Genomic DNA, 22,947 nt, shown 5'->3' with positions numbered 1-22,947 from the left:
GAATCAATTGAACTAACAACACTGGTGCCTCTGGGGTCGTGGGGGGGTGGGGGTGGATAGAGAGACTGGGGCCAGGGATGGGAGAGACTTTTTACTGTACCATTTACAGCATAAAATTATAATTTTGAAAAGGGGGTAGTAAGATTCGTATGGTGGGAAAAATATCTGAGTTTCTTTGTAAGCACACTGTCTCTGGGGAGGAGAAGTGGGAGATGAGCAGCAAAGGCAGGGAGGCTGACTTTTTTTAAAAAAATATTTATTTATTTATTTAGGCTGCACCAGGTCTTAGTTGCGGCATGTGGGATCTTTTAGTTACAGCATGTGGACTTCTTAGTCGTGGCATGGTAACTCTTAGTTGTGGCATGCATGCGGGATCTAGTTCCCGGACCGGGGCTCAAACCTGGGCCCTCTGCATTGGGAGCGTGGAATCTTACCCACTGGACCACCAGGGAACTCCCGAGGCTGACATTTTTCATGAACACCTTTTGCACCTTTTGACTCTTGTACTATGTGTATTAACTAGAAAATAATTAAGAAACATTGTTAACTTAAAAATTTAAAAAGTTAAACATGGTAAGTTAGTATCAGTTGAAAGACCCCTACCATTTATTGAGCACCTATTGTGTGTGTGTGTGTGGGGGGGGTGGTTTGTGAGAGGCACTTTGCTGACATCCCCACTAATACTGGCAAGTTCTTTGCAAAAAAAAGTACATTATCCCCATTTTGTAGGAGGACACTTACATTGAAGGGGATAGAAAACCCATCTAAGGCCACACAGCCGATTAGTGGCACAGCAAGGACTGAACCCAGGGCTCATCCTTGCTGGAAAGGTGTGGGTAAACGGAAACATGGGTCCTTAGTCCTCTCCTGTTCCCCACCCTTCTCAGCCCAGGGAGCCCCAGGGAAGGGTTGGCCCTGCTAACGCGGAGGCCAAGTTGCTGTGGGAGGACAGGGAGGGCCCAGTGCCCACCCAGAGGCGTGTCTGGAGACCCCAAGGAGCCACATGGGCCCCCAGGTCTGGGGTCGGGGAGGATAATGGGTGCAGGGCTGGGCCTCTGGGAATTTCGGGAGCACCACAGCAGTGCCTGCCCTGATCAGGAAAGGGACAGGAGCCTCTATCCCCCCAAAGACCCCCAGATGCTCTAATCCAGAGGTGAACTGGCTCCTGGCCTCCAGTCTTCACCAACCTCACAGCTCACTTTGGTTCCAAGCCCAGGCTCTGGTCCAGTTTGTCCCCATCCGCAGAGTCCGCAGGATGACCTCTGACCTCACATTTTCCCATGGCCCTCAGCTGGCAGTCTGGACTCTGGCTGGGGTAAAATCCCAGCCTATTAGTGGCAGGAGGGTGGTAGTGGGCACCTGGCCCCGCTCCTCACCTGCCCTCCTGCCTCAGTCCCTATGATCCATCTCTCCTGGACCCTCTGGGGGCCAGGTCTGCTGCCCACACCCCAAGACGGCCGGCCCACTGCCCTCCGGGGTACCCTCGGCTGTGGGCCAGGTCCAGATTGGCCCGTATCAGGGGTAGTGACGCCCTGTTCCCTTGGCTTCTCTCCTCCCTTCAAGATGGAAGATCTGGCTCAGGGGCCACTTAACCATCTCCAGCCGACCTGACCTGGCAGGGTGTTAGGCCAGACACAGGTTGAGGAGGAAGTGGGGGAGGCCTGGCTCCTTCTTCTGCATGACAAAGGATGGGGGCTGCCCTCCCGCCCGCCCGCTGATCAGCCCATTGTCAAAAGTCTCCCAATCCACATTCGATTTCTTCTTTTGGCCTCTGGCTAAGGTTGCCAGACTTAGCTACTAAAAATATAGAACTCCCGATGAAAGGTGAAATTTCAGTTTCAGATAAACAACAAATAATTTGTTAAAGTACATCCCAAATTGTGTTGGGTATTTCACCTGGCAGCCTGATCCCTGGCTGATTGCCCAACTGTTTTATTTCCCCAGTGAAACTCTTCAACCAGGCAAATCCACGTTCACGTGGGGAAGTCTCAGGAAATTGGGGGACATGCCCCCTGCCCCTGCCCAGCCCTGATCACCTGGATTGGGTCCACTTGGCTAGCTTCAGGGGGTTGAGCAGGACTCTGGCTGGAAATAGCTGAGGCTGTGGAAAGAACTCTGGGCTGGGAATCAGAAGACCTGACTTTACGCAGGTGTCCATCATGAACGGTTGTGAGGCTGGGGATGTTTTGCCTCTCTGAGCTTTGGTTTTCTTGGCTCAAAAACTGGAGGAGGGGGGGCTTCCCTGGTGGTGCAGTGGTTGAGGATCTGCCTGCCAGTGCAGGAGACACGGGTTCGAGCCCTGGTCTGGGAAGATCCCGCGTGCCGCGGAGCGGCTGGGCCCGTGAGCCGCAATTACTGAGCCTGCGCGTCTGGAGCCTGTGCTCCGCAACAAGAGAGGCCGCGACAGTGAGAGGCCCGCGCACCGCGATGAAGAGTGGCCCCCACTTGCCACAACTGGAGAAAGCCCTCGCACAGAAGCGAAGACCCAACACAGCCAAAATAAATAAATAAATTTAAAAAAAAAAAATATTAAAAACTGGAGGAGGGGATGGCCTGGATGGTCTTTTCGAATCTGACCTCTGAATCCATGAACAGCCAGGAAGAGGGAGAGGATGGGGTTCCTTATTGGACAAAACCCCATTGGAACTAAATTATCTCAGGCTCCCTTGCCTAGGAAGACCCCCCAGAACACCGGGGAAAATAATGGGTTTTCCAACCGTGGACAGCCCAGGAGCTCAACAGCTCCCAGGAGCCCTCGGAGCCCCAGGCTCAGACGCTCATTCCGGCAGGCAGGATCGGTCCTTAGGCAGAGAGCCCTGGTGTTGAATTGGCAGTTTAGCTGCAGCAAGGAACAGGACTCTATGTCCACACTCCAGGGACGGGAGTTTGTTCTTTGACTTGGGGGACAGGGGATCTAGCACAGAATGAGATCCCTGCCTCTTCTTCAGGAAACAAGCTTTTAAATTTAACTGGTCAGGGACCCCAAGCCAAGGTAAAGGCTTCTGACCCACAACAATAGCCATCTGTCCACAGTCCAGACAGCCCCCTCCTCGGGGCTCAGGGACCTGTCTGGCCGCTGAACTCCCAGGAGGTCCGAGGGGTGTGACCTCCCTCCCTCCCACCCCCCAGGCCCAGCCCAGGCCTGGCTATAAAGCTGGCCCAGCCTGGCCCTCAGCACACCCAGCTGGGACCCTCCCGGAGCCTCCTCCGGGGACCCGTCCTCTCTGCCCCTCCCTCTCCCGAGCAGCACCATGCGGCCCCTCTGGCTCTGCTGGGCGCTCTGGGCGCTGCCCCTGGCCGGCCCCGGGGCGGCCCTGACCGAGGAGCGGGTCCTGGGCCGCCTGCTGCGGCAGCTGCGCCTCAGCGAGGCTCCCGTCCTGGACGAGGCCGATGTGGAGAGGCTGGTCATCCCTGCCCACGTGAGGGCCCAGTACGTGGCCCTGCTGCAGCGCAGTCACGGGGCCCGCTCCCGGGGGAAGAGGTTCAGCCAGAACTTCCGAGGTGAGGCCCTCCCTCCCTGCTGCAGCCTGGTCCTCGTGGTGGGGGGGGAGGGCCTGCTCTGGGGAGGCGGTCCGGGGGCGCAGGGTCCACAGGGCGATGGGGAGGGACCATGGACTGTGAGGAAGGCTGGGCCTGGGCCCCTGGTCTCTGTCTGCACTGAGGGCCCCACCCTTTGGGGCCAGGAGGAGCTGGGCCAGGCTGGACCCGCTGCCAAGGCCAAGGCAAGAACAGATATCATGGGGTAGGGAAACAAAGTGGAAAGAGGGGAGAATAGAGAAGAGAAGACAGGCTGTCAAGGGGACTTTGTGCTGGTGGACAAAAAGGCTGGCCTCAGCAGAGACTGTTGCCTCAGAGAGAAAGGACCTCTGAGTTCAGTTCTCAGTTCTGATATTTGTTTTACTTTGGACAAGTCACCAAACAACTCTAGCCTATTTGTGTTTCTGGAAATGAGATTAAAGTAGCTCTGACTACTTCCCAGAGTTGTGGGCGTTATATGAGATGGGAGGTACCAGGTCTGAATCCTGTTGCAGCCTGTCACCTCCCTGGGGCTGGGGCTCACCTCCTCAGTGCCCAGACATAGACGAGGCCAGGTGTCTGGGGAGATGAGGAGACCGGTCCTGGACACCTCAGCAGGGGTGGCTGCTTGTGGCCACGTGGCTGGCTGGGCCGGTGATCATGCTGCCCACCCGGAGCCTCAGGTGTTGGGGACATGTCGCTGGTGCCTCTGAAGAGGGCGCTGTACCCATCCTCACCATTTCTCTCAGGGCTCAGTAGTCCCACAAAAGTTGTTTACAGGCCCCTGGCTCCTCTTCCTCCTTTGGGGGACATTTCACTGGGCATGAGCAGGGAAATGAAAGTAAATTCAGGGCTCTTCCTCTGGCTCTTAGGAAAAGCCAGTTTCAGCTGGTGACCATAGATTTTCACTAGCTGGGTCTTCTGCCTCCCGCCCTCCATTCCCCCTCCTGCCCCTTTGCCTAAAGAAGGCTGTGGGTTTGTAGCCCTCACTGGAAGCCCCAGTCCTTGCAGAGCGTCTCAAAGCTGCCCCTACCAGGTGAGGGCAGACGCCACTAGTAAACGAGCCCCAGCCTCAGATGATGGGGGAGAGCCTTCTTGGCCCTAGCAGTTTTTCTAGGAGTGGAGGTGCTCTCTTTCTGGCCTGGCCCATCAGTTTCCCAGCCTCCAATCTCTCCCTAGGGATTACTGGGGAAAACCCTGTTCGCTGGCCCTGGGCCCTGCCGCCCTCAGAGCTCCCCTGGTGCCCGGAGGGGCCCCACTGACCCCGCTCGTGTCCCCAGAGGTGGCCGGCAGGTTCCTGGTGTCCGAGGTCTCCTCGCACCTGCTGGTGTTCCACATGGAGCAGCGGCTGCCGCCCCACAGCGAGCTGGTGCAGGCCGTGCTGCGCCTCTTCCAGGAGCCGGTCCCCAAGGCCGCGTTCCGCAGCCACGAGCGGCTCTTCCCGCGCAGCGACCGCGCCCGGGTCACCGTCCAGTGGCTGCACGTCCGCGACGACGGTTCCAACCGCACCTCCCTCATCGACTCCAGGTGGGGAGGTGGCGGCTGGGGTGCGGGGCGGGGGATGAGGAGGGGGGCTGGGCCCGGCGCGGGAGGAGGGGTGGCCTGGGGGAGGAGGGGCGGCGCGGTCCCGGCCGGGCCGGGAGGGGGGGGGGAGGGGGGAGGGGGGAGAGGGCCCCCGCCCCCGGGGCCACCCCAGCCGTCCCAGTCCCACCCCTCAGCGCGGGCCTGTGTCTCCGTGTGGTGTCGCAGGCTGGTGTCCGTCCACGAGAGCGGCTGGAAGGCCTTGGACGTGACGGATGCCGTGAACTTCTGGCAGCAGCTGCGCCGGCCCCGGCAGCCGCTGCTGCTGCAGGTGTCGGTGCAGCGGGAGCACCTGGGCCCGCTGGCCTCCAGTGCCCACAGGCTGGTCCGCTTCGCCTCGCAGGGGCCGTCGGGCACCGGGCAGCGGGAGCCCCAGCTAGAGCTGCACACCCTGGACCTCAGGGATTACGGGTAGGTGCTGTGGGTCAGATGGGTGAACCCGAATAATGAGGCAAATGGCGGAATTAAACTTATTTTGAAATGGGCAACTTTACGGGGTGCTATGGGAATGGATGAATATATAAAATTTCTCCTAACGCTCTTAGGAGTAATATCAAGTCTAATTATTTATTTGGGGGTTATTTCTAGTTACCCATCCTTATCACAGATATCCAGCATTTTGAACATAACAAGAGATGGACCATAAATTTCCCTCCAGATGCCCCACTAAGCCCCGCCCTGGGCCCCCTGACCTCTGCCCTCCCAGCTGACCTCTGACTCTGCCTCTCCTTGCCCCCCACAGAGCTCAGGGAAACTGTGATCCTAAGGCACCAGTGACCGAGGGCACCCGCTGCTGCCGCCGGGAGGTGTACATTGACCTGCAGGGGATGAAGTGGGCTGAGAACTGGGTCCTGGAGCCCCCAGGCTTCCTGGTCTATGAGTGTGTGGGCACCTGCCAGCAGCCCCCAGAGCCCCTGACCTTCAAGTGGCCATTTTTGGGGCCTCGACAGTGCATCGCCTCAGAGACGACCTCGCTGCCCATGATTGTCAGCATCCCGGAGGGAGGCAAGCCCAGGACCCAGGTGGTCAGCTTGCCCAACATGAGGGTGCAGAAGTGCAGCTGTGCCTGGGACGGGGTGCCTGTACCAAGGAAGCTGGAGCCGTAGGCACAGGGTGTAGCCATCGAGGGACTTGGCTTGTGTGTGTGTCAGAAGTGTTCCAGGGCACCAGGAGAGATGGGGATTACTGAACCGTGGATGGCACGTGCTCTGTGCTCTCTCCTGAGTTCTTCTGACCAGTCAGCTCACCTTCTGATTTTTGTTTCCCAGGAACAAGACTCCCTGGCCACTGGGTAACCCCTGCCCAGTCTACTCTTTTCTTGACATTATTCACTGCACTGTATCCTAAGCACTTATCTGTGTAGATTTTGTAACCTAAGAGGAGAAACCCCAATTTGTCATTGTTTCCTTGTCCTGTCACTGGATCTGGGCTGAGCTCTGTGGTATGGGTGGGAGATGCAGCTGCCACTCTGGGCTTAAACCCTAGGGTCAAGTATGGGTTGTGCATTCCCAACTCAGATAATAAGGGCATTCTGCAAGAAACAAATAAAACAGATTTTATTCTGTATTGCTATGTTTTACCCAGAATCCTGCAAATTGTGAGGGAACAGAAAGTTCTATAGGGATTAGGTCAACCAGATTAGAAGACTAAGGGAAAAGCTTAAAAAGACTTGTTCAAGGTCTCAGTTAAGTGATACAGGGTGCTAGGATCAAAATGCATTGATTCTAAGGCGCCTGTCCTCTTAGGATTAAGGCAGAATTTTTTTTGATCATTGTTGTTGACATTTTTACTTTTCTGGGCACAGGGAGTGGGCTTTATTTCAATTCTACTTGATACAAAATTTTTAAAAATCTATGATCAAAATAATCATCAATATTACAAGAATGTGGGTCACTCCTTTAGATTTGGGGGCAGATAAAGGGAGCAAATGATAAAATGGTGAACATAAGATTTTCGAATGCCAAGATTACACTGGCTTTTAAACTGAGTTTGATGTAGGATCTGGGGCTGGGGTGTGGATGTCTTGGATTCCTTGCCAGCCAGGCTGCACAGCTCTTATTAGCTATAAATTCTATATCCTCTAAATTTTCATTTTCTTCTCTATCAGATAGGAACAATCCCTGACTCCTGTACTTTTACTGGAGATTTAAGGAAATAGTGTTTTGTTTTGTCTGTTTTTTTAATATTTATTTATTTGGTTGTGCCAGGTCTCAGTTGCAGCAGGTGGGCTCCTTAGTTGTGGCGTGCTTGTGGGATCTAGTTCCCTGACCAGGGATCGAACCCGGGCCTCCTACATTGGGAGCACAGAGTCTTAACCACTGCGCCGCCAGGGAAGTCCCAGAAATAGTGTTTTTACAAGCACTCTACATACTGCCTGACACATAATGGGGGCTATGGTTATCTCAACTCACATTTTGATCTATCTTGGCCTTCTCTTGATTTTGAAATAACCTACGGAAAGTCAAGTTTAGAAATCCCTTCCCTCTCTGAAATCAAGGATCCTAACTTTTCTCTTTGTCAGTGGCTCCACCAGGGTAGGGGTTAGAACTTTGCACTCCCCTGGGGCCCAGGGCACAGACCAGGCAGGGGGTGGATCCATTAACTGAGGCAGGGGAGGAACAGGGACACACAGGTGGGGCGTATGGGGGGGCAGAGAGTGGACAGAGGCAGTCTGAGAAGCCAGGGGCAAGTCCGGCGGCCACACCCAGGAACCTGCTGGAGGTCAGGCGTGGGCCCTTGGCAGCGGGAGGTAAGAGCAGGAGAGATGGTCAGGCACCTGCGCAGAAGGACAAGGGCCAGGCTGAGCGCAGGGGCCAAGGGCAAACTCCGGGAAATAACTAGCGGCTGTGTGTGGAGGAGAGGGAGGAAGCCAGATGGGACAAAAGGAGCTGTTAGAGAAGCAGGAGACATCCGCTACCCCACCCCACTCCAGAGAGCCCCAGGCTGGTGCTGGAGGTGTGGGGAGGGAGGGAAGGAGAACACTTTGACCATTTCCAGGAAAGAGGAAAGCCCAGAAATGGAAGACAGGTCAGAGGCCCTGCAAAGCTGTACACGTGCGGAGTGAAGGCCTGTTCAGGATTTACTAATTTCTAGTGCGGGAAGGGACCTGAGGGGAAGCTTTGGTCCCACCCCCTCGTGTTGCAGACTCAGACGGAAACCGAGGCCTGCGGAAGAGGACAGTTTGGTGCCGCAGGCAGGCGGTGGTCTTCGGTTTCACAGGGGGCGCAGTCCTCACTGAACCCCGTCCTGCGTGTGGCCCAGCGCACAGCCCGGCGCCCCCCGGGGAGCTTACAGTCCAGTTGCGGAGGCTGCTGGCTCATAGGAAACACCCTGGGACCCAGCCCGGGGAAACAAGCCACGCTTAGGGAGCTGAGCTAGATGGGTGCCCCCGGCGGCCTGGTCCTGGCAGTACCCGCTTTGGCTCCAGGGGACCGCTGAAAATACTGCGACCTCCGTTTGGGGCCAAACGTAGGACGCACCCACCCACCCTCCACAGGGTGTTCCCTGTCCGGCTGCCCAGAGCGGTAGGGGAGCCGCGGCCTTTCACACTGGGAGCCGGGTGACCGCGTACTGCGTGGAGCCGAGGTGCGGGCTGAGCCCAGCCGAGCTCCCCATCCTCCCACTCCCCCGGGCGGGCCTAAGAGCCGGTCGCGGAAATTCAGTGCAATACAGGACAATCAAGAACGTTTGCCGATGCTCTCCCCGCGCATCCCCCGGACGCGACCACCCTGTGCTAGGCCCGGGGCTCCCCGAGGTGCCGGGGGTAGGGGGACGCGCCGGGGGCTGGGGAGAGGAATTAGCCGTGGCGGCGCCCTCTGTCTCAGGACGCGAGCCGGCCCGGCCGGGGCCTGCAGAACTTTAGGAGGAGCTGCGCGGGCTGAGCAGCCGCCCCGGGGCCTGGCCAGGGCGGAGGATCGCCGAGGGGCGCACGGTCCAGGGCGCGGGAGCCGGCGGCAGCGCGGACGCCTGCCCCGCCGAAGCTGCGAATTGAGCAAGCAGTGGAAGCGGGTCTGCGCATGTGCACGAGCGCCGGAGTTTCACTTTGTAACTTTTAAGTAGTCCGGACACCGCCCCGCCCGGCCAGGTGGAACCAGACAACCTCCCCGGGCCGCGCCGGGCTGCAGCGACGCCGCCGCAGGTAAAGGGGAAGAAGCGTTGGGAGGGGGGAATGTTGCCCTCCGCCTTTCCCGGGGCGTGCAGGATCTGGGGTCTACGTCAGGGTGCCATGTCTAGTGTCCGGTTCCGGGGTGCGGCCCTCCGGCCTCCGCATCCCCGACTCCGGAGCAGGGGTGACCGGGTGGGTGGGAGGAGAAGGTCCGTCCCTGGGCCGCGCACACCCCGCGCCTCTCTTCCAGCGCCGCGCCTCTCCAGCTTTCCTAGCGGCTTTTCGGGACTTCCCCCTCCAAGGCTCCAGTTTTTCGCTTTTATGGCTGATCCCTTTCTCTTCCCACCCCTCTCTTTGGGGATTTGTCAGCTGGAGTCGACCTCCCAGCCTAACCCAGAGCGCAGCCTGGGGGCCCTTCCTTCTCCGACTCTGCGAGGTGGGCCTGGGAAGGGGCCAGGCATCTGAGTCACCTGCTGCTGGGAAGGTAGAAACCACCTTGGGGCTGCTCCTCAGTGACCACTCCCTGCAGCCCTGCTGGAGTCCTGAGGAGGGAAGCTGGGGCTTTGGGGAGGGGTGGGGAGGGTGAGGAGAGCTCTGCTAGGAAACCCAAAACGCAGAGGTGCCAGTACCTGATAAGCCCGGCCACCTGAGACTCGGGGGTGAGCTCTGTCTTTCAGCTCAGGCGGTGTCCTGAAGGGCAGGAGGCCACCGCGGTACACAGAATGACCCGCCGGCTTCCCTCCACGCTGAAGTCGCGTGGCTGTGGCCCAGCCCCACAGCATGCAGGGTGTGAGGTTAAGCCGGTGGGTTGTGCTCACCAGTCCAGGCCCAGTGCGTACAAGGCGGCATCCTGGGGTCTTTCTCAGTCCCTGGCTCCTGCAGGGCTGTGGACAGTCGCTGGGGAGAAGGAAAGACTCCAGGTCACCGCTTATTGGAGAAACGACTCATATTTCCCTTCTCCCTTCTGCATGCCCATTGTGTTTTTACCTTCTCCCCTCCTCTGACACCTGTCAGGTAGTCCTGAGTCTGCTTCTGCATTGAGGTGGATGTGTACAGAAGCAGAGGCCTCCTTTTGCCTTCGTACGCCTCTTGTTTGTTGAGTTTGGGGGCAAAGGTCTCCCTTGGCTGTTCACTGGGCTGTAACAGGAAAAATATCAGATGGGGTCCTGCTATGCCTAATATTGTCTTTCCCATTGTCTGGAGAGGTGACAAAATGAGAGCAGATTTTGAGTGCCCACGAGGGCTCAGTGCTTTATGGGCATTGCCTCCCACCAGCCCTGCAGGAGAGATGTCATTGTGCCCATTTTATGGAGAAGGAAGTCAAAGCACCGAGTGGTTAAACCACATGTCTAAAGGCATGTGGTGCTGAGACCCTAACTCCAGAGCCTGCTCAGGTGACTGCCGGCTGCCCCGCCTCCCACTGCAGCCAGACTCTGTGCCGTTTCCTTGGCGCTCCAGGGCTTGTGTCTGTGGAGGTAAATGGTTGTCCAGGTTCCTGGGCCCTGTTTGGTGGGGCTTTAAGGAGAAGTTTGCAACCTGCCATCTACAACATCAGAGTCACCTCCTGTGGCAGAAGGCCTGGAGCTGTTGTCGTCCTAACAAAGTCAGAAAATTTGGTGATGATAAAAATACCCTGAATTTGCAAGAGCTGACGACGCTCACACACTTCCTGCAGCGTTCTGTTGCCACTCCTGGCAGGGGAGGCATAGAGATCTTCAGGTGTGCTGTGGGGGCCAGCAGCGACCAGCTCAGGTGGGCAGGGGGTTAGCATTGGTGGCTGACTTCTTTGGCAATTTTGGGACCAGCCATGGCATTGAGCTCTCAGTCTCACTGGCCACAACCAGGCTGTAGGGTGTATGTGGGCTGAGCTTTGCGTTGGGGCCTGAGTCACCTGCTGCTCACCTGGCACCTGGGCCTCAGCAGTATATCTTGCCTTTCCTGAATGAGACGATGAGCAGAGAGCTCTCTGGAAGGCATGGATAAGAGTAGGCATTCACACATGCATATCTGACAAATATGGGATGAGTGGACATTGCCAGGCAGGGCGCCTTTGGCCACAGGGCCTACTTGCTGGTTTGGCCCCTGCCCAGCACTACCAGTCTTTTGCCCACTGAGCCAGCTCTCTCCCGGTCACCACCAGCTGAGTTCCCTTCTCTCCCCCTCCTGTTCCTTCTGAGCCTGGCGGGGCCACCCTGTGGTGCATGTGTTTCCAGCTGCCCTCTCAGAGTGTGCCCGTTTGGGAAGGTGCAGGGGACTGGCCCTGGAGGGACCGTGATGGTTCAGCAGAATCTGGACTTCCCATGTGTAACAGACTACAACTAAGCAGAAAGTTCTGAGAGCGAATGCGGGCCCCCAAAGCTGTGCCCTCACCTGGAGGGGGCAGACAAGACAGGCCACCTCTGGGGAGCCCTGAGGTTCCGTCCCAGGCTGGTGGGATTTGATGGCTGATCTCACTGAGTCCTTCTTATCAAACCTTATAAAACCACCCAGGGGAGCCTGTTTGACTTAGAGGCGTGACTGGGGCTGAAGGGGGAAGAGGAGCGTAGGTACCTGCTTCCCACGGGGCCTCTGCTCTCCCAAAGCTCAGCACAAAGCAGCATTGGTGAGGCTCATCCTGCCCCAGCACCACTGCACCAGCCGCCCCTTTCCAGGGACAATGCTCCCTCTGTGACCATTTTATGGGGTTGTTTTTTTCTTTCCACTTCACTTTTCAAGCCTTCCTTGTTTGTTCTGCTGCATTCCTTTTTCCTGATTCTAGTCTTTGGGGGCCCTGGGGAAGCCTCTTGGGGCCCGCATGAGGTCCTGGACTCAGTCTTCCTGGAGCCTACAGCTGCCAGCGCTTCTGTGGGGGGAGGTCCACTGCCCTGGCTTCAGTAGGGCCTTGAGCCGTTGGACAAGAGGGGAGAGGCTGGACCCTCAGGTGATGCTGGGGAAGAGAGAGGAGAGAGGAGCAGGGCAGCACAGAGGAGTGTGGACCCTCCGTAGTGCTAGGAGTCTGGGGAGAGAGAGCCAGGGCAGGAGGGAGTGCACTGGGAAGAACCACAGGCTCTGTATGAGCGTTTGAGTTCCGACACATTGGGGCACGCGTGAGTGCAGGGGAAGTGTGCTGCAGGGTTTCAGGCCAGAAGCTCTGAACTGGAAGAGGGCAGCTCCCATGTGACTCTGACTGTCTGTGTTCCTTCAGGGAGGTCTGTAAAGGCTGGTGCCCCATGACCCCAGTCAGGAAAGCCCTGCAGGAAATGAGTGGCGGACCTGAGGCAGCTTGGGAGGTGGCCAGGGCTGCCACTGCCTTTGCTAGAGCCTGCATCAACTGAGGTCCTCTCCAAGGCATTCACCCACACTTCCTTCCCCTGGCATCTGGTAAGTGCGGGGACAGGAAGGAGGGGCAGGCCTTTGCCAATCAGTGTCAGGCTGGGCGTTCCGTTGGGGCGGTGCCAGGGGGTGGGGTTTAAAGGAGGGAAGCTAAGACCATCTGTCTGCCAGAGGCAGCTTTTGTGGCTCTGCCATCACACCCTCCGGCCATTGCCCAGTCTCTTATAGGGATGAGAGAGTGACTTGGCCTTCTGGAGAGTCCTCCCATGCCCTTGACCTGCCACCTCCCCCCACCCACCCTGCACTTCCTGTCATGTGTGTGTGAGACTGTCCCCAACCCAGCCGTCCCAGGGGCCAGAGTTGGGAATCACTTTCCCCCAGCACACATCCTGCCAGTATTACCAGGTAGTCCAAATATCTGTCTGTTCTCTGTACCTCCTCTTCTTGTCCCCAAGATTTTTGTCCCTCTAACAGGTAGAAAGACCAGACTTAGCCGAAGTCCCCTGGGAATCTAGGTTAACCAGATTTAAGGAGGTGGGACCTTGAGAGAAGGTGTTGCTGAGCATTTCTCCAGGCTCTTCAGCCACAGACAGTGTGAAAAGCAGGCCAGAACTTGGCCACTAACACTGGGGCCTTTGGTGTTTGGAGATTTCCATTAGTTTCACCTGGGTTACCAGGAGCCTCAAAGGAAAAGTCAACAACCAGCCTGGAGCGATATTTGCTTTGGAAATGCTGGACCTTCCAGTAAGGCTAGGGGTGTAGGAATGAGAGGGCCCAGCCTGGGGAGTGCTCCAGCGCTGCACGGTGGGTGACTCAGGGGTCCCTGAGGAGGCCTGGGACCCCATCCTCCTCACCCTAGACCACCCCCTTTTGCCTTCTCTGTCTCCTCTCCGCTGCCCCTTTCCTGGCTTTTACTCTCTCACTAAACTAACACATGTGTGTAGCCGGCTGCAGAGGGAGTGTGGCGTAGTAGAAAGAGAGCTGGCATCTGGGACCCGGGAGGCTGGGTCTGAGACCCAGTTCTGCCCCGACCAGCTCCTTAATCTTAATGGAAATCTCAAGCCTCTGAGCCTCGGTTTCCAAGTGTATGGAGTGGGCCTGTCTCTGAGGCCCCGGCCTGACATCCCATGAACTCTCGTCTGTGGCTCAGATGATCAAGAGCTGTTGCACTTGGACGCTCTTCCTCCTCCTCTGTTGATTCCTGTGCCCTGCCTGCCCTCCGGACCTCCCAGGGTCCGCCTGCAGGAATGACTTCCCGGCAGGAGTCTCTCCTGAGGCTGGAGGAACTTGGCACCCCTTAGGCAGGCACCACAGCAGCTCCTGTCCTTCCCTGTCCTCCTGTTCACCCCCCCGCTGGGGAGGCGGCCAGCTGTGTCCTGGGTGAGCCATCCGCCCGGTCCATCTGACCCTCCGGGCTGTTCCCACAATGGAGCTATTCTCTGTAGACTCTGCCGAGCACGCGGGGCCAGTGTCCGCCTCTCCCCGATCCCTGTGCTCCACCCGCCCCTGGAGGAGACACCCGCCCTTGGCTCTGCCAGCGCTGGCTGGGGAAACCACGGGAGACTTGGAGCCCTGACCCTCCGCCGGGCCCCATTCTCCAGGGAGGACCAGCACGATGACCGACTCCCCACTCCTGGAGCTGTGGCAGTCCAGGGCGGTGGCCATCCGCGAGCGGCTGGGCATCGGGGACCAGCCCAATGACTCCTACTGCTACAACTCGGCCAAAAACAGCACCGTGCTCCAGGGGGTCACCTTCGGTGGCATCCCCACTGTCCTGTTCATAGACGTCACCTGCTTCCTGGTGAGACTCCTTGGGAATCGTGTCAGTTATTTGTTTGTTTAACCTCCACTCCCCCCCACCCCAGGGCTTTCTGGGAAGCTCAGGTGAGGAGCCAGCAGACATCCCTGGGTTTAAGTCCTAGCTCTGCTACTTTGCAGCTCTGTAACCTTGGGCGTGTTACATAGCTTGGTTAGGCCTCAGGTTTTTGCTCTGTTAATGGAGGTAATCATTTTTACCTCGAAGATTCTGGGACAAGATTAAATAAGGCGATGTATGTGAAGAATACACATTACGATTCTTTTGATTATTACCATTGTTACCGAGGTATCAGCACGTCATGTGTCTAAGGCCCTTGGGAAGGGTCAGTCCACAGGGATGAGAGATGTGAATGAGAATTAGAGCAGCTGCAATTCCCAATTTATAAATATCACCCCCTTGTTCCCCACTGGGGTCCCTGGGCCTTTAGAGGATCAGACGAGAGAAGGAGAAAACTGGGGAAAGGCGAGTATACCTTATCAGTGCTGACCCTCACAGGTGGCCTTTCTTTAGTTCAGACCTCCTTGTTCCCACAGACCGCCCCCCCAACCCAATTTGAAATATGCCGTAGTCTCCCCTAGACTGACTCAGACTTGCTAGGTGAGATTTACTGGGGCTCAGGGGCACCTTCTTTCGACAAGTGCCCATGGGATGGTTGGTCCCTCTTGTCACCTTCTCCTCCCATGTAGGGGAGACCATCTGATTAAACAGGGTAAGAGTGAGCAGAGGGAGTAGACCCCTTGGACTGCTTTGTACCAGAGGTTAGGTGGGGGCCTGGGGGAGGGGGGTTAGGGCCCCTGTCCCTGAAGGAGGCGGGTATCCAACCCAAGTTTGCTTGCGGGGAAAATGTTCATAGGAAGAGGGAAAGGGAGTCCTAACTCCTCTTTGCGTTTTCCTCCCTAGGATTAAAGTCTAAATTGTTGCCTTAGACTTTTGCTACATTGTTGGTCCTCTAGGGGCAGATGTGGGAACCAGCGTGCTACTCATGTTGCTTTTACGAAAAAGGGCTCTTTAAGTGCCGAATAACCCACGTCTTGGAGCCAAAACCCATTTGTAGGTTGAGAACAGTCATATCTACCAGCCTTGGTTGGGAGGAGGGAGTAGGCAGGAGCGTGGTGACGGATTTGAGGGTTGGTGGGATTCATGGAGGAGGGTGGCCCTAGAGCTGTGATCCAGCGTCTCCAGGGAGGGGAGGGTCTGGGCCAAGGAGAGAAGTCCTGAGAGGCAGGCTGGGGTGGGTATGTCTTGGTTGAGAAGAGAGAGTAGCTCTCCAGTGGAGTGTGCTGGTGGGGGTGGATTTGTATTGCGGGAAGTTACGGGGATTGGGGGTGGGGTGGAGGAAGGGGCCCACCGAAGAGCCAGAGGGGCCTGGAGGAGAGAGATGCACGGGAAATGTCTACACCGCTCGGGCCAAGGGGGCAGCGGCCAGGGCAGAGCGCAGGCACTTGCCCAGCCGCCTTCACGTTTATCCGACAGCAGGACTCACCTGCCTTTGAAAATATATCACCAACTTCCAGATTCACCTTGAGAAAATTCTGCTGGAACTCAGCCCCTCTGGGGTCCAGAACCCACATTTAAAACCACAGTTCCTGACGAGGGCAGGCAGGGATATACTGATTAAGACGCTGAGCCCTGAAGGGAGGGAGCCTGTCCAGGGAGGCGAGACAGGAGCAAGGCAGAGGACCTGCAAAGGTGGGCACCGAGGGAGTGAGGAGACAGCCTAGAATCGACAGACTTTTAGAGCGGGAAGGGGGTTAGACTTGAGTGCAGCCCCTCGCGTTGCGCGCAGGGGCCTGCCGCCCGCCCGAGCGCCCCTGCTTGTGGAGGCGGAGCCCCACGGAGCCCCAGGCCCTCAGTGGGCGCTGCCCCTGCGTGCTCCGCGCCAGGCATCCGTCCCCAGGGCTTGCCTCCAGGAGAACCAAACTCAAGATAAAGGTCTGACCACCTCTGGCTCAGCTTCTGGGAGCTCTGCTACCTCTGTTCTATAATTAAAAATGCAGGGCTTCCCTGGTGGCGCAGTGGTTGAGAATCTGCCTGCTGATGCAGGGGACACGGGTTCGAGCCCTGGTCTGGGAAGATCCCGCATGCCGCGGAGCGGCTGGGCCCGTGAGCCACAATTGCTGAGCCTGCGCGTCTGGAGCCTGTGCCCCGCGACGGGAGGGGCCGCGGTGGAGAGAGGCCCGCGCACCGCGATGAAGAGCGGTCCCCGCACCGCGATGAAGAGTGGCCCCCGCTTGCCGCAACTGGAGAAAGCCCTCGCACGAACCGAAGACCCAACACAGCCAAAAATAAATAAATAAATAAATAAATAAGAAAATCCTTTAAAAAAAAAAAAAAAATGCAGCTCTATGTAAAGCGAAGGAGGGAGCTGGTCCCCAGGGCTGCTGTGAGGGCCCTTCCTGCTCAGGAGACCCTGCAGGCTCACCAGGGCCGAGGACGGCCGTGGCTGTCAGGGCTGCCTTGGGAGTGAAGAGCAGGGCTTGCGTGCTTGACTCGGGGGCTGCCAGGGCAAGCTCCGTGTCAGCGTTGACAGCCTTTGTGGCTTGGGCACAGGGGACAGGAGCTGGTGAAGGGGGTGAGCACAGCGTTGAGCCCTTGAGCTGTGTGACCTTGGGCAGCTCCGTGCCTTCTCTGGCCCTTTTAGCCCTCCTGAGTCTGGGGGGTGGGGGTTGGGGAGGGGTGGGCTTTGCCCCTAAGACAATTGCCCCTAATTAGAAGCCATCCAATATGCTTTTACAAGACTTGATTTCTTTTCTACTTTTAGTTTTTAATAGTGGTATTTTCCATCATAAGAAGAAAATTCTGGGATTATGGCCGCATTGCCCTGGTGTCAGAAGCAGACAGGTAAAAAAGACTCATTACGTCAAGTGTGTGTGTGTGTGTGTGTGTGTGTGTGAGAGAGAGAGAGAGAGAGAGACAGAGACAGAGGCTGGGATGGGGCTGGGGGCTTGTGAAGCCCACCAGGCACAGCCCACACATGATGCTCATATTAGATTGTGTTCATTAGTGTATCTGCCAGGCCTGTACCAGAAACTGTTCCCTTTACTCTTCACCACAGACCTGTGAGATTAGCCTTGGTGCCTTCCTTGTGGTGGTAAGAAAACCATTGCCCACACACCCAGCTTTCCCCTGGGGCTTGGAGCTGGCGCGACTGTGAACCAGCTGCTTCAGGCTACGGAAGAAATCTAGTTGCCTTAGATACTTAAGGCTTTCATCATCAGCTGAGGAGGATGCCAGCTTTCTTTCTCGCCTTGGACATTTTCAAGTGTATCTTCTTTGAGATTAATTAGTTCGGGGCTGGGGATGAGGCGAGCTGGATTGAGAAGGGCAGCAGGGCCGTAGGTGAGCTGCTCCTTTCCTCTGGGTCAGGGTCAGCCAGTGGCCCTAATCCGCCAGCTTCGGACGCTCTGTCACAGAGCACAGACTGCCTTGACCAGGACTCACGTCCTTCTACCTCCACCCTGGGCTCTCTACGCATGTCACCTGAAGGGGGAGAATGAGTTCCACATCTGCACAACTGGAATTTCCAGCTCCAGCTAGCTGTCCCTCACCCCAGGATCTTGTGTCAGATGCAGCAATAAGAAGCGATTGGGGAAACAGAGACTGGCCCGGGCTGCCCCACCCAAGCCTCCCCGGGGGTTCCGCAGGCAGACCCCCACTCTTGCTCCACAGGGGGCTCCCGTGTTGAAATGCGGTCTGTGCGGGAGGGGCGATGGGGGTGTCTGTAAATGCACCTTCTTTCCCCACAGTCTCCATCCTGGCGTTTGCGGAAGCCCAAGGGTATTAACCTTGGGGTAAGGTGCTGGGGCCTCTGCTTCAGCTGTGTGTCAGCCTTGGACTGTTTGGGGGGAAACTTTTGAAACACCTGGTGCATTTTTGGCACATTCACTCCTAGGAGGGCTGAGTACTACAACAGACTAGAGCACCTGGAAATCAGGAGCCTCCACACTTCCATGGCTGTGTCATCTTGGTCAGGACCCTGAGCTCGTTGGGTTGTTTCCTCTGGCCTTTTCTTGCCTGTAGGGTTACCATGAAGGTCAAATGAGGCAGTTCTCTGGAAAGGCTTTGAAACTTGAGCTTCACCAGGCCTTACGCCATTAGAAGTGGGGTGGTGAAGCCAGGAGTAGGAAAACAGAGAGAAAAGCAAAACTTAGCATACTGCAAACACCTCAAATTCACAGCGCACAGGGTGTTTTTATGGGTTACTCAGAAGAAAGGATCTGCCCAAATTAGCAATGTAAAATGCCCCAGCTCATCAAGTCTAAAATGCGCATTTTTGGCATTTTCTCATCTATGAAATTGGGTGCAACTTATTATCAATGGTGATCATAGTTAATTGACAGCATCCTTTACTTCTTAGTGGTTCAAAAAATAATTGTGCCCTTTACAACCAGTGGTGTCTTAGATTTGATAAAATACAGTATTCCAAGTTTTATTTGCTATATTGGGAAATATATTGTAAACAGGCAACACTTTGAAGTCACTTTATGTAGACCAGTCACAGGGCTGAGGTTCAAGGGTGTGGAGCACAGGATGGTGCACTGATGCCCTGACCCCCTGTTATTCATCCCACGTAACATAGAGTTTGATGTCTCACCAAACCTTGGAATGGTCGATGCCCTTGCCTATATTTTTCACAGGGTGATTTACATTTTGTCCCAGCCACTGAGCGCTAGTAGCTTTGGTCCTGAGCTCTAAGAGGCAGCGAGATACTAGACATAAGTTTTTAGACCTTTTAAAAGAATTATCTGCCATTTTTCCCTTTTGTGTTTCTAGTGAGTCCAGATTCCAGAGACTGTCATCTTCCTCCTCAGGGCAGCAGGACTTTGAAAGCGAGCTGGTTGGTATTTAAGGGGCAGGTATGGTTGTGGCTGCGGGATGGGGGCTTGCAAGGATGGGCAGTAATGAATTGGCAGGGAGAGGGCAGTTGTACTCCTGCTGAGCCGCTAACTCAATACCCTTGACCTTGAGTGGCACATGCTGGTGAGAGCTCTTCTCTGCTTTGACAAAGACACCTGAACTTGGGAAATACCACAGCAAAGATGGCAGCTGGGTGATCCAGGATTGTGAGACTTGATTAATTCTCAGGCACCTGGCTACAGCTCTTGTCTGTGTTATCATACTTAGCGGCTTTGTGTGACAGTTAATTATTGACTTGCTTGCTAGCTTATGAGCCAGCTGTGGGCAGGAACCAAATCTTATCCAGCCCTGTTCCCCACCTCCTGACACCCAGTAGGTGCTAAGTAACTGTCAAATGAATGACGAGCAAATATTTGTCTTTCCCAGCTGGGTGAGAGTCCAGCTTTAAGGGGTATCGAGTTTAAGAGATACGATGGACACTAAAACCCATGAAACCCTTTCCCTCTCTAAACCCCGCCCCAGGGAACTGTCCAGTTGAGTGGGCTTGGTTCCTTGCTTTTGTCTTGCATCTCATTCAGTCATCTTGAAACAAACAGAAGCCCCCATCAGCTTCTCCAGAGCAGCCTTGAACTTTCATCAACTCTCCATTCAAGTTGCACCATTTGACCCAGGAGCCTGTATTAATTCCACAAATTGTCAAAACTTGAGAGGCTTTCACAAGATTTCCAGGCACAGGATGCATGTTACAAAGGACTGGGGGCACACTGACTCTGTCGTGTTTGGACAAGAGGGTTGCTTGCTGAATTTGGGACAAAAGCACTGCTTTTTATAAAACAGGAGGTTAGATGGTTGTTTAAAGTCAAAGATGATGATTATATCTGCCTCCGAAAAACAGAGATTGTTGGAAGCTAATCCCTGTTCTCCGTTTCCAGGGATGCTGCCCCTGGCTGACTGCAATCTTCCGCCTGCAGTGAGTACAGCGCGGGTGGCTGGAGGTGTCTTTGTTTGGGTGGGTTTGTTTGGGTGTTCGGCCAATCAGGAGGAGAGAGCCAAGATGCCTGATCCTGAGCTGGAGTCTCTCAGATACTTTTCAGTTCAGACCCAAAGCTGTACTTGGGGGCTGAGAATAAAGGTGGCCCAGGGAGCCCCTGTGCAAGCTAATTAAAGCTAATTTTTTGCTTTAGGCAGGAATTATATCTACGTACTGTGTAACATGGATATATTTGGATGGAAGCTCTTCTAGGCAGTGTCATGTCTTTGAATTAGTGAAAAGTGGAGACATAATGATTGCTTAATATATTCAGCTCATTTGGTTAAAAGTTTTCTTTTTTTTCTTAAAACTTGGGCCCTTTGGAGAGAAATCCTGAAAGAGGTGCTTGGTGATTATAAGCCAGTTATTCCCCTTGCACGTGGTGGCAGAGCTAAGCTGCGAGTCTCAGCTCTGCTGCCTGCGGCCGTATTGCATCCTATCTGAGAAACCACCGTTGTAAGACGCACAGCACCGAGAATGAGAAAATACTTCCTATTATGCTGTGATTGGCTATGATCCCAGGGTGCCCCCCCAATTTCAGAGGTGTTGAAATATGAAAATGACATCTTAGAAGTGATGAAATGTGATAGTTCTAGGACATTGGGTAAGTCCCTCTCTCTGGGCCTCAGTTTCCCCAACTATAAAAGCAGGCTGAGAATAGCACCTGCTCTGTCTAGTTCAAATGCATTCACACGTGTGAGCGTGTTATAAACAGTCCAGGCTGGTGAGAGTTGTTCCCAGAGGAACTGGCAGGAGGCAGTTCGTGCAGAAGAAACCAGTGAACTCTGGTTTGGAGCAGGAGGGGAGGTTTCTGGGAGGGAGGAGGGGACAGAGGTGGGAGAGGTGGATTTGCCAGCCTCGCCCTTCCCTGCCCACTCCAAAATCATGTCAGCGTTTCCTCCGGGTGTTGGAAGTCATGCATATTCTGTGCAAAAATCCATCACATACAGAACAGAATTAATAGGAAGAAATTTTAAGTCACCCTTACCCCTACCTCTGAAAGATGCCCTTGGCGTGTTTTCCTCTGCTCAGCCACTCCCCATGACACCGCGGGTTGGGACTCGGGCCATTCCCCTACCCTGGGCTGTGCCCCCCACTCTCTCCCTGGATCGGGTGGGGCAAAGCCAGAAACTTTGACTCATCATCGTCATGTTAACTAGCAAAGGCTGCTGACCGTTTGCACTGCAGTCAATACCCACTGTTTCTATCACTCCATGTCCCCTTCCTGCCCTCTCCGCGTGGACCTCACTTCTCATTGAGTGAGGCCATACCCATACAGCTGCGTATTCTGCTTTGTCATTTTAATGCCGTATCAGACATATTTTTCCATTTCAACTCCCACTGTTTTTTCTCTTCTGTTCCTGCCACAGAAAGGACTACCCTTTGATTATTTTTAAGGTTGCAATTAAATTTTAACAGCTGCTCACGCCCAGCGTTACAACTGACATTTAAAGAGGCCTCTCAGTTTCCATCCAAATTGCCTTTCCCAGCAAGATACGGAAATTAGAGGTGTATCTCAAGAAAAAATTGTTGATGAAAATTGCTCACTTATTTGTTTTATTTTTAAAAAATATTTATTTATTTATTTCGGCTGCACCGGGTCTTAGTTGCGGCATGCGGGCTCTTCGTTGCGGCATGCGGGATCTTTTTAGTTGCGGCGTGCACGTGGGATCTAGTTCCCCGACCAGGGATCGAACCCGGGCCCCCTGCATTGGGAGTGTGGAGTCTTACCCACTGGCCCACCAGGGAAGTCCCACTTATTGGTTTTAATCTTCACCAGTGTTTGTTTAGTAAGCACGTATTGTGGCAAAGTATATGCATTTTGGTAGTTTATTTAGAAGTGAAAACAGTGTGGTCAGCGGCAGAGCTTTGTCCTCCAGGTAAGCAGTAAAAAGGAGTAACATTAGCAAGCGTACTGCGAGCGTCCACCCGGCACCCGGCACGGCGTTGGGCCCAGATCCTCATTGCCTCCTGTGCGCCTGCTGAGTGACCAGCTAGCTAGCGGGTAGTAGCCTCCCTGCTTTAGGTCCCAGCCTCAGGTGGGAGCTGTGACCCTCTCTGGAGGCGGCTGAGCTGGATTCCGCTGTGGTCTGTCTGTCTGGCTGCAGAGCCCACACGCCACACCTTTCACACCTGCCTTTTTATGCTGTGGCCCTTGCTTCCCTGAGCTCTTTCTTCCCAGTGCAGGGCTTCCCCTGCCTTCTGGAAGCAGGATCCTCAGGGTAGCTCCCTGTCAGGAGAGTGGGAAAGCAGGAGACACCCCCCTCCCTTTATCCCTCTGCAGCACGGAAGTCTGGCTGTCAGAACCCAGAATTTTCTGGGTCGCCAAATGACCTGGAGCCTCCAAATACAGCACTGAGGGTGGGAAAGGGTGGAGCAGGTCGCCCCCCACCTCTGGGGCGACAGCAGGGACACAGGGAAGAGGCAGGGCCAGCAGGATGGACTGAGCCTTAGAATGTTTAAAGCAGTAGCTCCAGGGACTTCCCTGGTGGCCCAGTGGTTAAAACTCTGTGCTCCCAGTGCAGGGGGCCCAGTTTCAATCCCTGGTCAGGGAACTAGATCCCGCGTGCCACAACTAAAAGATCCCACACGCGGCAACTAAAGATCCCGCGTGCAGCAATGAAGATCCGCACGCGGTAACGAAGATCCCGCACGCCTCAACTAAGACCAGCACAGCCAAATAAATAAATAAATATTAAAAGATAAATAAAATAAAGCAGTGGCTCC

General features: G+C 55.3%; 2 protein-coding genes and 2 long non-coding RNA genes across 10 annotated transcripts in view; 2 read left to right on the top strand and 2 right to left on the bottom strand.

Annotated features, from left to right (window-relative positions):
• Nucleotides 1–313: 313 nt before the first annotated feature.
• Nucleotides 314–4,876, bottom strand: LOC103002954 (uncharacterized). 2 transcript variants are annotated; one of them, XR_449757.2, is made up of 4 exons: nucleotides 4,780–4,876; nucleotides 4,061–4,333; nucleotides 1,188–1,310; nucleotides 314–519 (listed from the first exon to the last, which is right to left on the bottom strand). It is a non-coding gene; the product is annotated as an uncharacterized LOC103002954 (long non-coding RNA). The 2 variants fall into 2 exon arrangements; XR_449756.2 differs by having other exon boundaries at nucleotides 4,061–4,316.
• LOC103002500 (left-right determination factor 2-like) lies at nucleotides 3,252–6,203 on the top strand. 2 transcript variants are annotated; one of them, XM_007167209.2, is made up of 5 exons: nucleotides 3,252–3,501; nucleotides 4,797–4,825; nucleotides 4,928–5,043; nucleotides 5,266–5,508; nucleotides 5,840–6,203. In XM_007167209.2, exons 1-5 carry the CDS (start codon nucleotides 3,252–3,254, stop codon nucleotides 6,201–6,203), a joined length of 1,002 nt encoding a protein of 333 aa, XP_007167271.1. The 2 variants fall into 2 exon arrangements, with proteins under 2 accessions (XP_007167271.1, XP_007167270.1); XM_007167208.3 differs by having other exon boundaries at nucleotides 4,797–5,043.
• LOC103002328 (uncharacterized) lies at nucleotides 5,429–10,279 on the bottom strand. 2 transcript variants are annotated; one of them, XR_449755.2, is made up of 3 exons: nucleotides 10,190–10,279; nucleotides 9,832–10,099; nucleotides 5,429–5,515 (listed from the first exon to the last, which is right to left on the bottom strand). It is a non-coding gene; the product is annotated as an uncharacterized LOC103002328 (long non-coding RNA). The 2 variants fall into 2 exon arrangements; XR_003622021.1 differs by having other exon boundaries at nucleotides 5,432–5,515; nucleotides 10,021–10,099.
• Nucleotides 9,099–22,947, top strand: part of TMEM63A (transmembrane protein 63A) — a 31,572-nt gene continuing 17,723 nt past the window's right edge. The window contains exons 1-6 of one of the 4 annotated variants that reach the window (XM_028162772.2): nucleotides 9,099–9,235; nucleotides 12,387–12,562; nucleotides 14,116–14,315; nucleotides 17,095–17,174; nucleotides 19,107–19,170; nucleotides 20,123–20,160. In XM_028162772.2, the coding sequence (XP_028018573.2) occupies nucleotides 14,130–14,315; nucleotides 17,095–17,174; nucleotides 19,107–19,170; nucleotides 20,123–20,160 (368 nt within the window). In that variant the 5' untranslated portion in view covers nucleotides 9,099–9,235; nucleotides 12,387–12,562; nucleotides 14,116–14,129. Of the gene's footprint in view, nucleotides 9,236–12,386; nucleotides 12,563–13,959; nucleotides 14,316–17,094; nucleotides 17,175–19,106; nucleotides 19,171–20,122; nucleotides 20,161–22,947 lie in introns of all 4 variants that reach the window. The other 3 variants (XM_007167206.2, XM_028162775.2, XM_057545981.1) reach the window with 3 other exon arrangements.

The sequence above is a fragment of the Balaenoptera acutorostrata genome, chromosome 1, assembly GCF_949987535.1.
Source record: "Balaenoptera acutorostrata chromosome 1, mBalAcu1.1, whole genome shotgun sequence".
In the NCBI taxonomy this organism is placed as follows: domain Eukaryota; kingdom Metazoa; phylum Chordata; class Mammalia; order Artiodactyla; family Balaenopteridae; genus Balaenoptera; species Balaenoptera acutorostrata.
Note: the sequence above shows the minus strand (reverse complement) of the source record. Positions and strands in the feature narration are given on the sequence as shown.

Coding starts and splice junctions, on each gene's coding strand:
- LOC103002500 (XM_007167208.3), top strand. CDS start 3,252: ATGCGGCCCCTCTGGCTCTGCTGGGCGCTCTGGGCGCTGCCCCTGGCC. Junction 5,044..5,265: donor ACCTCCCTCATCGACTCCAG/GTGGGGAGGTGG, acceptor GTGGTGTCGCAG/GCTGGTGTCCGTCCACGAGA. Junction 5,509..5,839: donor CTGGACCTCAGGGATTACGG/GTAGGTGCTGTG, acceptor TGCCCCCCACAG/AGCTCAGGGAAACTGTGATC.